Source organism: Mauremys reevesii, linkage group 1 (genome assembly GCF_016161935.1).
Source record: "Mauremys reevesii isolate NIE-2019 linkage group 1, ASM1616193v1, whole genome shotgun sequence".
NCBI lineage: Eukaryota > Metazoa > Chordata > Testudines > Geoemydidae > Mauremys > Mauremys reevesii.
The window spans coordinates 62,154,421-62,169,664 of NC_052623.1; the positions used below are offsets into that span (position 1 = coordinate 62,154,421).

General features: G+C 45.3%; 1 protein-coding gene across 5 annotated transcripts in view; it reads left to right on the forward strand.

Annotated features, from left to right (window-relative positions):
- The window catches only part of CAB39L (calcium binding protein 39 like), a 96,922-nt gene extending 89,095 nt beyond the window's left edge, over positions 1-7,827 (forward strand). For all 5 annotated transcript variants that reach the window (XM_039520357.1, XM_039520353.1, XM_039520355.1 and 2 more), the window contains one exon: positions 5,713-7,827. In XM_039520357.1, the coding sequence (XP_039376291.1) occupies positions 5,713-5,892 (180 nt within the window). In that variant the 3' untranslated portion in view covers positions 5,893-7,827. The remainder of the gene's footprint in view (positions 1-5,712) is intronic.
- The last annotated feature ends 7,417 nt before the right edge of the window (positions 7,828-15,244 follow it).

Below are 15,244 nucleotides of genomic sequence, written 5' to 3' on the forward strand. Positions count from 1 at the left end.
GTAAAGTAATCACAGGGATTCCCAACGTATTTCAGTATTTTGCTTCCTGCATAATAAGCCTCAGTGATGCACTTAATTACTTGTGTAAGCCTTTGACTTATTCTTGACAACCAAACTACTGTGAGTAGCTTCTGCTCTTACCCCTTATCAGGAGGTATGCAGCTCAAACAGAAGTTGGAGAGAGCAAATCCCAAATACTTGCAATCTTTAAGAGCTCAAATGTCAGGGGAGGGAAGAGGAGAGAGAGAATTGGTCTCTGTTAGCTACTTTTTCATATTTGCTAATGGTCACGTTCTTATGCATGGAACTTCTATGCATGAAGTGCAGTCCCTGAATTAATCCATAAGGCCACTACCATCTATTGTTTCAGATTCCTCTTAAGCACCCAGTTCTGCTGGGCTGTTCCAAGAAATCAGACAGTGATGAATAGATGATTTTATTTATCTATTTTGTTTAAAATAGAAATTTGAGTATTTGGAGTGATTTGTAATCATAGCTATCTATGTAACCATATGATATCATTACTGTCACTCATCCTCCCTCCCAGTGTCCACCGTCCTTTTGTTTCTCATGCTCGGAGTATCCAGTTTGTAGGTTGTTCAGTGCAGGGGCAGTGCCTACCCATGTATTTTGTGCAGTGCCTAATGCCATGGGGCCCTGATCCTGATTGGGACTTTTGGCACTATGTGAAACAAATAGTGAATGATATTGCAACCCTCGTTGATGTCAGTGGGCCAAATTCTTCCAACTTCCATGAGACTCAATAATATTTTTACAATAATATCAGATGGCAGCAGTTAGACATGAATGTAGTACGCGCAGTATTCATCTTACAGTTTTCTATGGGAGTTGCACCATGTAATTCAGAGCAGAATCTCATCCAGTGGAAGTTGCACATTTCTAACTGAGAGCACAATGTAGCCCATAGTTGCAGCAAAATCCCCCTCTCCAGTCCGCAGCATAGCTCTCTCTCATATAATCAGTTCTTGTTCCACATGTGCAGAACAAGTATAGAATATGCAGGGGAGAAGGGCACTGAGCATTTTGTCCTGAGTTTTCCTTTATTAATAAATTCTATGCTGATGATGGGAACCAATCCAGGAAATCCCTAAATATGAAAGAGAATGTACGCTTCATGGAAAAACAACTACTGCCCTGTCCCGATGCCCTTTCTGGCAGGCGAAAGGCAGTGATGTGCCTTGCTGCTCTGGGTGCAGAGTCCTTGGCCCTGATTCTCCCCCTGGTTACTCTAGCTGTATGCTGGTGTAACCGAGGGTGGGGGAGGAAGTCAGGCTTTCTGTCTTTATTTTCACATAACTTCAAACTATGCTGAAAGTATCCTGTTTTAAATTACCACAGACTGCCAATACCAATATGAAATCAGAGATTTGCCAAGCGGCTGATACTTGCTACTTACCGCGAGCTGCCAAAAGATTTGGGTTTAAATTACCTGACTTGGATGTTTTTGCAGCTAGGCACATTTGAAATGAAAAAAGTGCTTGTTAAGTAAGTATCCAAATTCCAGCTCTCCCATGCCCCAGTTGACCCTGAAGAAGGCATATGACTCTCAGCTCCTTGAGGCAGTATCTGATTATTGAGGGTTTGAAGCTGCAATATTTTAACTAGAACCATGAGCATCTATCATTCTAAATATTTTACAGTTAAGTTTGATGGTAATTAAAAATGCAATTAACTCTTCAAGCACCGAGGCCTGCCGTACTCATCCAGAGCACTCTGCCCAGAGGTACAGAAGATAAGTAATGAGGTCTCATTTTCAGTACTAACTGTTCCCTCACCAGCATGACCTCTGCCTCCCTCATCATCCCTGCTCCCTCCCTTACCCTTGCTCTTCAACCCTTAGCCTCCACCCCACACAACCAGTCACCCACTCATGGCCACCTAAAAGCCTGGGGAATATAGGTAGCCCTGAGGTAACAAAAACAAGGGGATTAGTGAGTATCTTAAGTGTTAATAAAACCTCCCCCCACACACACACCTTTTCTTCCTCTCCATTCCAGCAGGGGAATCAATATCTGGTTTGAAGGTTGAGCAATAAAAGGGTCTTTCTGAATACTCGTGTTTTCTTTTGACAAATATATTTGTTACCATTATTGGTCCATCCAAGTATGTGATTTTTGCTTCTTTGTTCTCTTGCAGGCAATCAAAAGTAAAGCACACTGCAGTATATTGCACACAATGCACATACAAATATAGAATAGTATCAGCCTCTTTTGACTATCATGTTAAACAATTCAGTTATTTTGTGAACTCACCCCACAGTGGTGGTTAGGATAATATAACGTTTTTCTTAAGCAGAGATGTAGCAAGATAGGTTTGAGTGTTTAAATCTAAAAATAGCTTGACCTTAGCTTCATTTTTCCATTCTCTTTCATGCACATCACAAAGCTACCTCCTGTCGCTCACTCTGCAAACGGTTCTGCATAACTTGACAATACTGACAGTTTCCGCTCAGCATGGGGCGGAAGCCGAGTTTGTGTTTACATGCCCACTGTGTTATTTCTGAGCTATAAACTTGATAATTCTTTGGTCTGTGGGGGATGATGTAGATGCAGGTACGTGAGCTTTCATGCACTTCCAGCAAGGTGGTAATCCCCCTGCGATGCATATGAGAAAATCTTGGGACCAGTTTCAGCCTTGGTGGGTCAATTGGCCTGTTGATGTATAGAGTTATGTATACTGGATTTGCACCATAAACTCTAACCATTTGAAAGTAGGTCAGAGGTTACAGTGAACTATTCTCATCAAGATCCTGTGACATTCAATAGCCTTGGCCTCCATGCTTAAAAAAACAAAGATTATCAGTGACCACACAATGACGCATCGAGCATCAGACTATTTTAGTATCTTTATCCCTGTTGTGTTCCCTTGGGATGATGATGATGACGCGTTGTCATTAATTGTGAGAACCAAGGTCAGACTCCAGAACACTCTGATCAAATACTTTATGGAGTGGATAGGGAGTGTACAGTTTATCAATTTGGATGGACAATACTGATTTAAAGCCAGCTAGAGGACAACAGTTCTATTTCATGGCAACTTTTGAGTTTTGACATTTGTTTTCATTCCGTGTTGGAATGAAAAAAAAAAAGACAACCTTTCAAACATTTTCACAAAGTGGAGTTGTGTCAAAACTCCTCAGGGGTGACCAGAGAACTCTCAGTCACAAAACCCTTCCCAACAGATATGTCGTTGAAACCAATATATCTCCACAAAATTATTTTTTCAGAAATATTCCAACTAGCTGGAATACTGATGTTGTTTCCAGAGAGATCTTTTTTCTTTTTTTTTTTATTGTCTTCAAGCGACGCATTAGCAGGAGACTTTAAAAAATAAAACCTCATACTGTATCTAGCCTCAAGGTATAAAGATTCTTTGTTGTAGATATGTGTAAAGTTTCTTTGTTTCAATACTGTGACATTGTGGTACTGTAGTTGATTGAGGGAGCCGGTCATTCAGTTTTATAATACTTTTTTCAAACCCTGGGATCATAAAAGGATTTGTGAGTTGAAATTGAGTCCTGCAGTAGGTCTAGTAGTCAAAAGATGATTTACATTTGAGTTTTCTATCTTTTGTGCCAGTTTTTCAGGGGGAGGATTATAACCTATAAGCAATCAGACAAGAAGCTAAAGAATTCAGTCTAATAGGAGACATCATCTCACGTTTAATCATTTGCAATGCTAATGCATATTTTAGGCTAGAGCCAGTGTTAAAATTAAATCCTTTCAAGAATGTTCACAGGCTGTTCCTTTCACACTATGTAGCTACAGTGGTGGTCTAAATGTTCAAATTGACTAATCATTTTTGGTGCTTTAATTTTTGGGTGGCCTACTTGAGACCTGTTAACAGGGCCTGATTTTCTGTGGATGGGTGCTTTTTGCGTGTCAGGTTCCTTTAAGCTGTCTCGGATTGGGCACCCAAATCACTAGATACTTCTGAAAATGCAAGACATTGCAAATATATTTCCATTGTGCTCTCTCAAACAATTTTTATTTCTCTGAACTGTGGGAAGCAACATGCAATTTGTATAATAGGGTTATTTGTAATGGAAGGAATGTTTTTAAATGGCCAAAGCAGTGGCTGAACAAATTATCTGTACCTCTCAATGCACTCAAGGGGGCCATGAGCTGACTACCTCTCAGAACAAGGAACGTGCCCCTAGTAACTGACGCTACTTTTTGAGAACTTGAAGCATCTGGCAAGGAGGTTGCTCTAAAGGGGTCGTGGTGAAGTCTTGCACTGCTGAGTCAGTTGCCATTGCTTGTGAACATCTAGAGGTCACCAGGAATTAAAAGAAGTCCATGACTTTAAAAGTTCCGAACAAAGGGCCAGATTGTTGAAAAGAGGACTCCTGTGGGTGCAAATCTGCACCTTGTGGTATGTTGAGGGAGCTGCTTCATTGGCCTTGTCCTTCCTAGGATGTGGGAATCTGCACAGGGCCTGGGATCTAGGCTGGGGACACACATGCTCAGGCATCAGTACTACAGGCTACAGTACTACTCAGGCTACAGCTTCTTGCTGTTGAACCTGTCTTTGAAGGAGGCTGAAGCTGTAAGCAGGAGAAGCCCTCAGAGCTAGACTGACGAGGAGCCAAAAGAGTTACAGGGAGGACAAAAGGCAAGTGCCCGCCAAGTGCAGGATTGCTACAAAGGGAAGATCCCAGCTTCTCACCTGGGTGACCCACAGACAGCACCTCCAAGGCACTGGGCTGGCAGTGAGCTGCGTATGTAAGCGTGTTACACTATCCTTCTGCCTCACTGCTGTGTCCTTGTGAGCTTAGCAAACAGATTGAAATGTACGTGGATCCTGGTCTTGTAAATTTCCATTCACAGACTGCTTGCTAAAATGGACTAGGGCGAAGTGGAGGATGTGACCTAAGTTCACAAACCAAAACAAATCTCTTGGTCTAATTTTAGGCCATTTCAATTTAATATGGAAATTCTATCCCCAACACAAGACTCACCTGTTCTCCCAGTAAATATGGTTCTAAGACATTTCATGTTGGAGGGCTGTATATGTGGAAGCGATCAGGGATTTATAGCCAACTTTCAGCATTACAATCAAACTATCTGTCAATAAATGGAATAGAATAAGGGAGAGTGATAACAAGGTCAAGTGTAACTTCACTTCCAGCTGCTAATGAGCAAGATTATGGGAAACTTTAAGGTGTGTTTAAGATACAGGGATAGACTTTTTCTTGTTTTGGCCACTTTGTGCCACTAAAGGGCCAAGAAAGCTGTTGGATCTCCCCAGCTAATATGTGGCTAGCACAGTCTGTTCCTATGCCCTCCCTGCAGCTCCGGAGGCATAGATGCTTGTCAGAAATGGAAGGGCCATGGTCAGAGTGCAACTGCACTAATCCTCAGCTGGCAGACAACCTCTTGGGAGCCATAGCCAGCTGTCATACTTTAGACTAAAGGATCTTAGAGGCTACTATAAAGTATGCTGGGCCTGAGATCAGTGTAGAACTGGCCACAGGGTCAGATAGCTGCAACCAACAAATATGCAGCCCCTTCCCTCTCCCCCTCACTGGATACCATGCTCAGTGGATACAGGGTAGGCACCAGAGAATGTGGCCACCAGCATTCAGTTGCCTCAACAGAGAATGATGATGGGCAGTGTCATGACTCTGATTGTTCATCCCTCTCTTTCTGTCTCTGTGTGTGTGTGTGTGTGGTTTTGTTTGCATATTAGGTATTTGTGGCCAGTCCAAACAAAACGCAGCCTATCGTGGAGATTCTATTGAAAAACCAACCCAAGCTAATTGAGTTTCTGAGCAATTTCCAGAAAGAGAGGACGGATGATGAACAGTTCACCGATGAGAAGAACTACTTGATTAAACAGATCCGAGACTTGAAAAAGCCAACACCATGAAGATCTCCCCTAATTTCCCATCGTAGGCATTAAATCATATTTGTTCAGTTCCTCCCATGTGTCATTTAACAACACAATAGCGCTTGAGAAGTGCCTGTTTGATTCTTTGTTCACATAGATGTCAAGAGTATAAAGGTCTTACATGAAAACTAAAAAAAAAAAAAAAAGTCTAAAATAATATATTATTTCTAATCAAGTCTGTGATTATTTATGTCAGTTTAGACACCCTCTGTATTAGAAGCTGGTAAGGCAGATTTTCATCTGCACTCCAGAAGAAGGAACCTCTTTGCTCTTGCTTTTATCAGCAAACTTGAGCTCCCCATAAATGCACAAAATAGGCGCTCGGAAGATTGTAACTATCTTTTTCTTTGCACTTGTAGTTGTGAATTTGTTTTAGTTCTGCGTGCACATGAGGACTGTGAAAGAGGGTGTTGGGCGACTGACTTATCTGCACTTAGGTAGTAGATTTGTTAGCTAAAGCAGTGGGAGATTAGATTTGAAAAAATAAGGTTCACGTTTTCACTTTATTTTTATGTTCACTCATTCCTTCAGTCTTCTTGATTTCACTCAAGCTCAGAGCTTTCCCACCAGTTTGACCAACTGAACCTGGGAACTAGGCTAATACTTTGGGTGGGGCAGCCAGTGCCCACTGCCTCCCATCCCTCTGTATCTGATATAACCCTACAATGCAGCCAAGGCTGCCCCAAACCCCAGTCTTTGTAATAAGACTGATCAGGAGAAGTCCTAGCTCCACTGGGAATTAGAACATGCACTTTGAGTAGGAGCCAGGCAATACATCAGGGCTAAGGGCAGAGGTGCATTGCTAAGGACCTGCTCCTGCTCCCATTGAAATAAGTAGAAATTTTATCATTGACTTCAGTGGAAACACTGAATTGGGCCTTATTCAGCACTTCTTATTCTGGGCACAGTCCTGAAGCATGCATCTCCCATTGGCTTCAGTGTCAGTGGGGGCACTCGGCACTTCACGGGAGTGAACCCTAAGCTGAGTCCTAAGGGAAGCCCAGGTAGAGTATCAGTGATACAAGCCTAAAGTACCAATACCTGTGCCAATACAGTACCTGTGCCATGGTTGGGAACCCTCTGATGTGGATTCTGTAGTGGTTCAGTTACTGCTCCTTCATACTTGCCTGTGCTGGGAACATCATGCCCAAGACATTCAAACCTGGGGACCTAAATCGAACTCCGAAATTCTTATTTAGGCATCTAAATAGAAATGGCCTAACTCCGAGCAGCTGAGCAACCCCAGCTCCCCTGGAGTCAATGGGAGCTGCAGAGGCTCAGCCCCTCTGAAAATCAAGCCACTTCTTGTAGAAGCTTGAACATGGTTCTAGGAGTGTAACTTTGGGCTCGCAGGGTTAGCATGTTCCATTTGATTTGTTCAGATGTGAATGCAGTTTCTTTGCTAGAGGCTGAACATCGTGGAAGTGGAAATCATTGCACTGTGATGTTTAAGATAAATAAAGCCTTGGGTCCAAAAAGAGTTGCCTAGATATTATTGCCATTTTTTCTTCTTCTTCTTCTTCTTGGAAATAGGCACTGTGATTCTGGGTATTTTGTTTGGTGGGGGAGTTTGAGAGTGGGGAGAGAATATCTTGAAGTATTTCTTCTATTAGCTTAAATCTGGGTTTTTCTGTTTGTTGAATGAAACATTATGTTCTCCGGCTATAATTGCATAGCAAACACTTCAGTGAAAGGATAGAAATCAGGTGAGATTTTTGTCCATAAAACTGTTGTATATTAAGGTGACTGAGAATTTAATTTGTATACTTTAGAAAAGGGGTGAAACGAAACAGATAGGTCATCAACACATGGTTTACGTTGAAGATGTCAGGCATAGACAAAAAATGTATATCTTAGCTGCTTGAAATTTTAAAATTATATTTACAAGTTATTAAAGGCATGGTTACTAATTTACGCTTTTTAATCACTGTTTATTTCCTTCCCTCACTTCCCCTCCCCCCCACCTTCTCAAAAAACGCCTTCACTTAGAATCTTTTCATTGCTAAATTCTCTCTCTCTCCTCCACCAGCCACAACTTCCACAGATGGAAGAGGACAGATGATCACTTCCTTCAGAGCCAATGTGCTTTGCAAACATCGCTGGCACTGGGCCTGACAGTCCCAGGCTACAATCCAATCTCGCCTTCCTGTGACCTCCAATTTCGCCTTCCTGTGAAGCATAGTGTGTCAGTGCCAGCCATGTGGCATGGCACTGACACACTATGCTTCACTGCTGATAAGGGAGCCTCTCTAGAGTAGTGAGGGGTTTTTTTGTGTGGAAAAGCTTCAGAGCTATTCACTAAAGGGTCTGATCCTCTGAGCTGTGGAGAATCTCCTGCAAGCTGCTGAAACCAATGGGAGTTGGGGCATTCAGTACCTCAAGATGTGCTCAGGACCTCCTAGGAGGGGCCCATATCAGGGACTGCATTAACACATAGGCAGCATAGGGCCTCAGCTCCTGGAGTCATGTGATAACATCAGAATCTCAGCTTTCATATACAAAAAATGTTCTAGCTCTCATGTTTGCGAAGCGAGCCAGGTATAACCAATGCGGTGATGCCTGCCTTAGGCTGCAGGCAGCCTGAAACAGTAGCTCTGAAAGGCGTGAACAGCCTCATCCATCGTAGTGGGTTGTTAACTCTGAAACCCACTGCTCTGAGGGGCCCCAGCAGAAGACTCAGTGTGAGCAGATGGTCTAGCTCTTCTCCCCCATTGTGGCTTCAGTAGGGGAAGAGGGACCCATACAGAGAGTCCTATGCTTGCAGCGGAGTAAGTGGAGCTTCATCATCTGTCCTCTTGAACATACCCCAGCCTGCCCAACGTGGTGCAAAGAGCGGAGAGGCCCCAGTTTGACCCAAAAAGTGAAGCTGAGCACTCCAGAAGCCAGCCCTTGTAAGGGTGGCCACTGCTGCCACAAGCAGAAGTGGGACCACAGCATGGGGCTGGGATCAGGGCTCAGGGGACCCATGCACTGGTGTGCCAAGAATTCCAGACTGTTAACGTGGCCCTGTACAGAGCCAGACCCATCCACCTCCTTCCAGTTTATTGCACATAGGGCTGGCTCAGTGTTTTCAGTCTAGTATGAAGTTATTTCCAGCACACTGAGGGCAATTCAAAATCTTTCCCAAACTCGTTTAGCATTTGTAAAAGGAGAGAGCACCAGAAATGATAGTGATTAAATTAAGCTTGAGGAGCCCATTAGGCTTCATAATAATATTTCACAGCAGGCTGGGACACACATTTCTAATTAGTTGAAAGATGAGGTCTTCTCTGATTCATCTTGGAGTAAAGATAGACTTTTCAATTTCCTTTTGTGCTTCAATCAGGGCTCCTGTTTTGTCTCAGAAACAGCTCCCGACAGGAAATCGCAATTTCTCCCAGGGACTAAAATTAATATCAGTGGGAGCTGTGTGATTCCAAGACACAATTTATCAATGCGAGAGGTGAAAAGAACACTTGTAGGGAGGAGGAAAAAATACATCAGAGAGGCTTGAGCTGCAGAATCCAGATTCCAAATCTCACCCAAAGGTCAATGGATGTTTGGATGTGGAGACTTGGTTTGTGCCAACTTGCAGAATGTTGTTACATCTGTACATAGAAACCTTCTTTGATACAGATGAGTGCCTGGAAACTACGAGCTAACCTATTTAACTGAGTTTTTAGACAGTTTATTCAAATATGAAGAATTTGACTAAAACAGGCATCACAATCCTTCAATGAAAAATGATGAGCTATCCATCCTCAATCTACTTCAACAAGTAGGGAAAGTTGTCTGATGGGGAACTTTGGCCTTCACTAATTATGGAATTTGGTACTCTGTTTCCATCTGAGTGTTACAGTAAATAGTTCTGCTCAGTTGTGTTTGCCCTACACCCATCAACTATATTTGGAAAGCACTCTTCTCCGTAGTATCTAGATGCTTCATACAGTAATTAAAGCCAACTATGAGAGAGAGACTGGCACCATGATTCCGCATACCTTAAGTAATCTCAACACTAAGCCACAAGTCTTTGCTACCCATCAGAATGACATATATCTAGGGTGACATCCTGGCTCCATTGAAGTAAATGGCAAAACTTGCATAGAATTAGTGGGGCCAGGATTCCACCCCTAATCTATTGCTTATAGCACTTAAATGATAGATCAATATTTATTACTGAACATTTATACTACAGTAGCACCTAGTGACACCAGTTGAGCTCCAGGCTATGTACTCTGTACAAACACATGACAGCCCCGCCCCCTTGGGCTCACAAGACGGACAAAGTGGGAGAAGACACTGGCAGAGAAAGGTGAAGTGACTTGTTCACGGTCACCCAGCAGACCAGTAGAATCCAGGATCTAGAAGCCAGAGCCCCTGATTTGCAGTCAAGGACCCTGTCTGCTAGACTGTACCACGTCTGAAATATTCAGGCTGGCAATTGAACCCAAGTCAAACCGTTTGGAAGGCTGCTGTGCGCACCACTGACTTAGCCACTTTACCTTGGAGTCCATGATGAGTAGCTAGTAGGGGTGTATTTTGAAATGGCTGATGACTTAAGCTTGTGTATCTGTTTTTTATATACAAAGTTGGTGTGCCCTGGGGAATGTTAGTGGCCCATGACTTGTCATACACATCTGACTACACTTCAGTGAGTCAGGATTTCAAATCTCCGCCTTCCTTTTGGAGTTGAAAGGGGGTTTGGGTGAGTCACCCCAGACCTTTCCCACTTCACAAATCATGTAGGGAGGAATGGTAGTAGGATATCCCTACTAATGGTTCAGCATGGACTTAAAGGATAGCATGCTGGTTCCTGAATCTCTGGTATCCTGAACTCTGCTTTGTCAAGAACAAGGCAGCCTCCATCAGCACAGCTGCTCTGAAACAGCTTCTATTCAAGTCAGTGAGGGGTTTGCTACTGAGGTCACTGGGAGCGTGACCAGACCTTTAGTGCCCAGATGTGATTTCAATAGAACCTCAGAGTTCCGAACACCAGAGTTACAAACTGACCAGTCAACTATACACCTCACCTGGAACCAGAAGTCTGTGATCAGGCAGCAGTAGCGACAAAAAAAGAAGCAAATACAGTACAGTGCTGTGTTTAATGTAAACTACTAAAATATAAAGGGAAAGCATTTTTCTTCTGCACAGTAAAGTTTCAAAGCTGTATTAAGTCCATGTTCAGTTGTAAACTTTTGAAAGAAGAACCATAATGTTTCGTTACCATCATTTTAGAGTTACAAACAACCTCCATTCCCGAGGTGTTTGTAACTCTAAGGTTCTACTGTAGTTTTGAAGTGCTATAGTGTTTCCCCAGGGACAGCATGTCTCTCTGGTGCCATATACACAAGTAAGGGATGAAATTTTCTGAGTAGCAAATGTGAGATCAACTTAAGGAAGGGAGACACGTCAAATATTTTGATGTGCACAGGCTACAGTGCACAAAATGACAAGAAACATCCTGTGTATTCTAAGGATTTCTCCTTTAGGTTCATCCATGATCAGGAAAGCTGGGCATGTTCCTGTCTCCCCTTCTCACATTACCAGCAGCTCCCCTTGAAAGCAAGGAATGGCATGTGCCTGCACCTTCAGGAAGCCTGCAGCCTACACTTTCTCTGTGGGTGTGTCTACGGAGCGTCAGGGAATGCTCAACCCAAGTCCCCAGAGTCACGCTGGCAGGGTTCACGGTAGTGCTCTAAACACTTGTGTAGGCAGTGCTGTCCTGCTATGCCCTGGGCTCTCAGTCCTAGGGAGCAGGGTTGGTGTGAGAGCCCAGGCTACAGCCTGAGCTACACAATGTAAAAACATTGCCTACCCAGCTATTTTTAGAGCGCTAGTGTGACCCTGTGGCCCTGGGCTGGGAGCCTTGCTCCCAGGTGCTGTGTAGACACACGCTATATTACCCAAAACACAATGTGTTGCTAAACATTCAGGAGTCATTGTCAGGAGTCTGTTGTGCTCATCATTATGCTATGCCGCTCCCAGGGAACTGACTTGCCCAAGATCACGCAGATCTCCTGACTAGCAGTCCTGTGCCTTAACTGCATCTCCCTCCTTCCTGCTGGGTTGCTTCCAGGGATGCGAATGGGAAGAATTTTCTGTGGGCATGAGTCAGGATTGATTTAAACACAGCAGAAACTACCAACCAAGAGTAGAACAGGAGCAGTCTCGGCAGCCAAGAGAGTAGAGAGCAAAAACGCACCAGTCCATCTCCTCCAGGGGACCATGCTGCCACTTATTTTACTATTGTAATCACACCGAGATGACACGTTAGTGGACACTTGCACATTTAATACATAAATAACTGGCCAGTGCCAAGCACTGGACTCCTAAGGAGGTGGGCGCTACAGAAACCCTTCAGCTAGATCTCCCATGTGTAGCATTGTCTGTTCAGTGCCAGAGCCGTGGACTCTTTATGCAATCTCTGCTTTGTAGAATTAAAAAAACTCATTCTGGTGAGGAAAGAGGCTAATCAATTAATGGCTTGGCTCTTCCTTCTAGGAAAGAAGACAGATCGGCACATTTGCGTGCTGGAGACTCTGACCTTTACACCATTTATGACGAAGGCCCATTCTTTGCAAACTAGTGGGGACTTTATCTATATTCATGTAGTTCTGACAACTGTAACAGTGTCCTTGAACTCACTTTAAGAACAGCTGCCTTGACAAGGCTTTGAACTTGCTTAACAAAAATACTTATCAGGCCCTAGCACTTTGCATTTGTTCAAAGCTTTGGGCAAACATGAACTAATTGGAGCCAGCCTTTTACCATGAGGCACACTTAGCTGCATTGCTGCACGCACCTGGTTTCCATATGCAACTACCCAGCGAATCAACACATGCCAGCCATTTGCTGATGCACATGGCAGGATGGTGACCTGGCCACGTGTACACATATGCGTATGCCTGCAAGTGGGCACAGCAAAGGCAAAACGCTGTTTGTATGTTCTCGCACTACCCCCACAAAGATAGGAAAAGTAGCAGAATCAACTGTCTTCCCATTTTAAAGCTGCGCATAGGGAAACTTACGGAGAGAAGATCGGTGATTTGCCTAAGGTCACTGGCAGAGCTAGCATTAGAATATGACTGTGTGTAGCCGAGCCTCGGGGTGACCCCGCTGATGCACAGTCTCACCCATTACTGTGCCCGACCCACAGAGGTTTGTGGGTTGGGGCCGGGCACAGTAACGCAACGTTGCACAGGGGGAGCCAAGAACAAGAAAAAATCCCTGCTGAGAAAGGGACCAGTACAAATCCTGGCACGTTCATTAAAGACAAAAAGGAAAGCAACAGAGGTTTTTCTAGGTGTAATGCAAGCAATTGACAGGTAAGCAGCCTGTGAGTAGCTCAGAGCTACGGAGCGATCCAATCAGCCTGTCTGAGACTCAGGCGTCCACATTATAATGATCCTTCTCTCTGAGCTTGCTGTACATTCCCATGGGGTCAGGCATTACCAGAAGGGACTACGTTGCCCATTTGGGTATGGGGCTGTGGTGCCAAGTACAGGCTGCACAAACACACATGGGAGAGGGTGTCTGGCTATCGCTCTTGTGCCATGGGGCCTTGATAGCACGTAGAAAATCAATGCGGCAGTGACGCTGGCTACTTACCATGGTGCCTGATAAGCTTCTTTAAAGCCTCAGGCCTGGCCTACAGTTCAGCTCAGGTCAGGGAGGAGGTGGTGGCTGTCCTCCCCCCCACCCCGAGTCATTTTTCCAATCTCTGCCATCAGATGGGGGATTTTTTTCTCTGCAACTTTGTTGGGTTGTGCTGGCTGGAAAAGGAACTGCTGCAGCATTGTGTGTACACTCCTCAGTGAGATGAAGGGCGGGTTTGTCTAGCCCTCGGCAGCTGCACTCCAACACGCAGGCCCAGAGCAGGGTCACTAGGTCTGGCCAAACACCCTCCAAGCAATGCCAAGTTTTAACTCCAAGCCCTTAGTGTCTCCCCTTCTTTTTCAGTGCCTCTCCCTCCCCGACCTGAGGAACTGGCTGCATCTCTGACAGGAGCCATCTCTGCACCTGTCTCCTCTGCCAAAGCTATAGGCCGTGCTCCCTTCTGTAGGCCAGCCCACCCCATCCCAAAGCACCTACTGACCAAACTGCCCATGCCCTGACCCAAGAGGCAGGAGCGAGCTAAGTCACTGAGGTGGAAAGAAGTTGAGTCAGCTGGTGTAACGTATTCGTCTGTTACCAGCTGGTTACTGTCGCTGCCTGACAGTCTGCAGCCAGCCTGGCTTCACCAGCCCCCACCCCTTCAGTGCCAATGGAAGAGTTTTCAATATTCAGCCCAGAGTAGCGGGCCGTGCCCTGCCAGCAAAACCAGACGTTAGGCTCCTGACTGAGCTGGCTGACAAAAAGTGGCACATGGTTCACAAATACACTGTAGAAAAATGAGCCCCTCCGCCCCTTTTTTAAATTAAAACGGCAAATGTTGAGTAGCCCTCTGCCCCCCAGCCCCATTGCTAATATCTGAAACCAAAAAAAAAAAAAAAAAAAAGGAAGCACGAGTCGTCTTTCTGTTGTTCTTATGGAGTGGGGGGGGGATGGGAGAGGCTGTCACATGTCTCAGGCCACCTTTAAACTTCAGCAAGAAAAGCAGGGCATAAGTCCTCCCACCCTTTAAAAGATTCCTTTTAAGTTAGTCACCCAGAGCTGCTGACAAGTCACCAAATTCAGTTCAGACATTGTTAGTTAAGCCTCATAATTAAGGCTACAATTTAGTCATGGGTATTTTTAGTAAAACTCATGGTCAGGACACACGCAATAAACAAAAATTCACATCCCTGTGACCTGTCCATGACTTGTACTATATACCCCTGACTAAATGATGGGTGCTCTGGTGGACTCTCGGGGGGGGGGGCAGCTTGTGCTCTGGAGGGGGGGGGGCTTCAGGGCACCTGCTGGTACGCGGGGGGGGGCTCCTGGCTGCCCGCTGATGCTTGGGATGTGGTGCTGGGTGGCCCAGAACTGCTGCTACCACTGTTGGCAAGGGGCAGCCTGGGCCCCGTGCTGCTGCTGGTGGGGACAGCTCTGCCAGACCAAGACTGCCACTCCTGCTGCTGGAGGGCCAGGACCGCTGCTGGTGCTGGCTGGGAGGGCAGCTTGGGACTGGTGGGGGGTGGGGTGTGTGTGTGTGTGTGTGAGAGAGAGAGAGAGAGAGAGAGAGACCCACGCCCGCTGTTGCTGCTGGCGGGGAGAGGAGAACGGGACTGCTGCCACTGCTGCTGGTTGCGGCGGGGCTGTGAGACCCAGGCCCATGTTGCTGCTGGCGGGGAATGGGACTGCTGCCACTGCTGCTGGTGGAGGGGCAGCCCAGGACTGCTGCTGCTGCTGCTGCTGCGGGGGGGGGGGG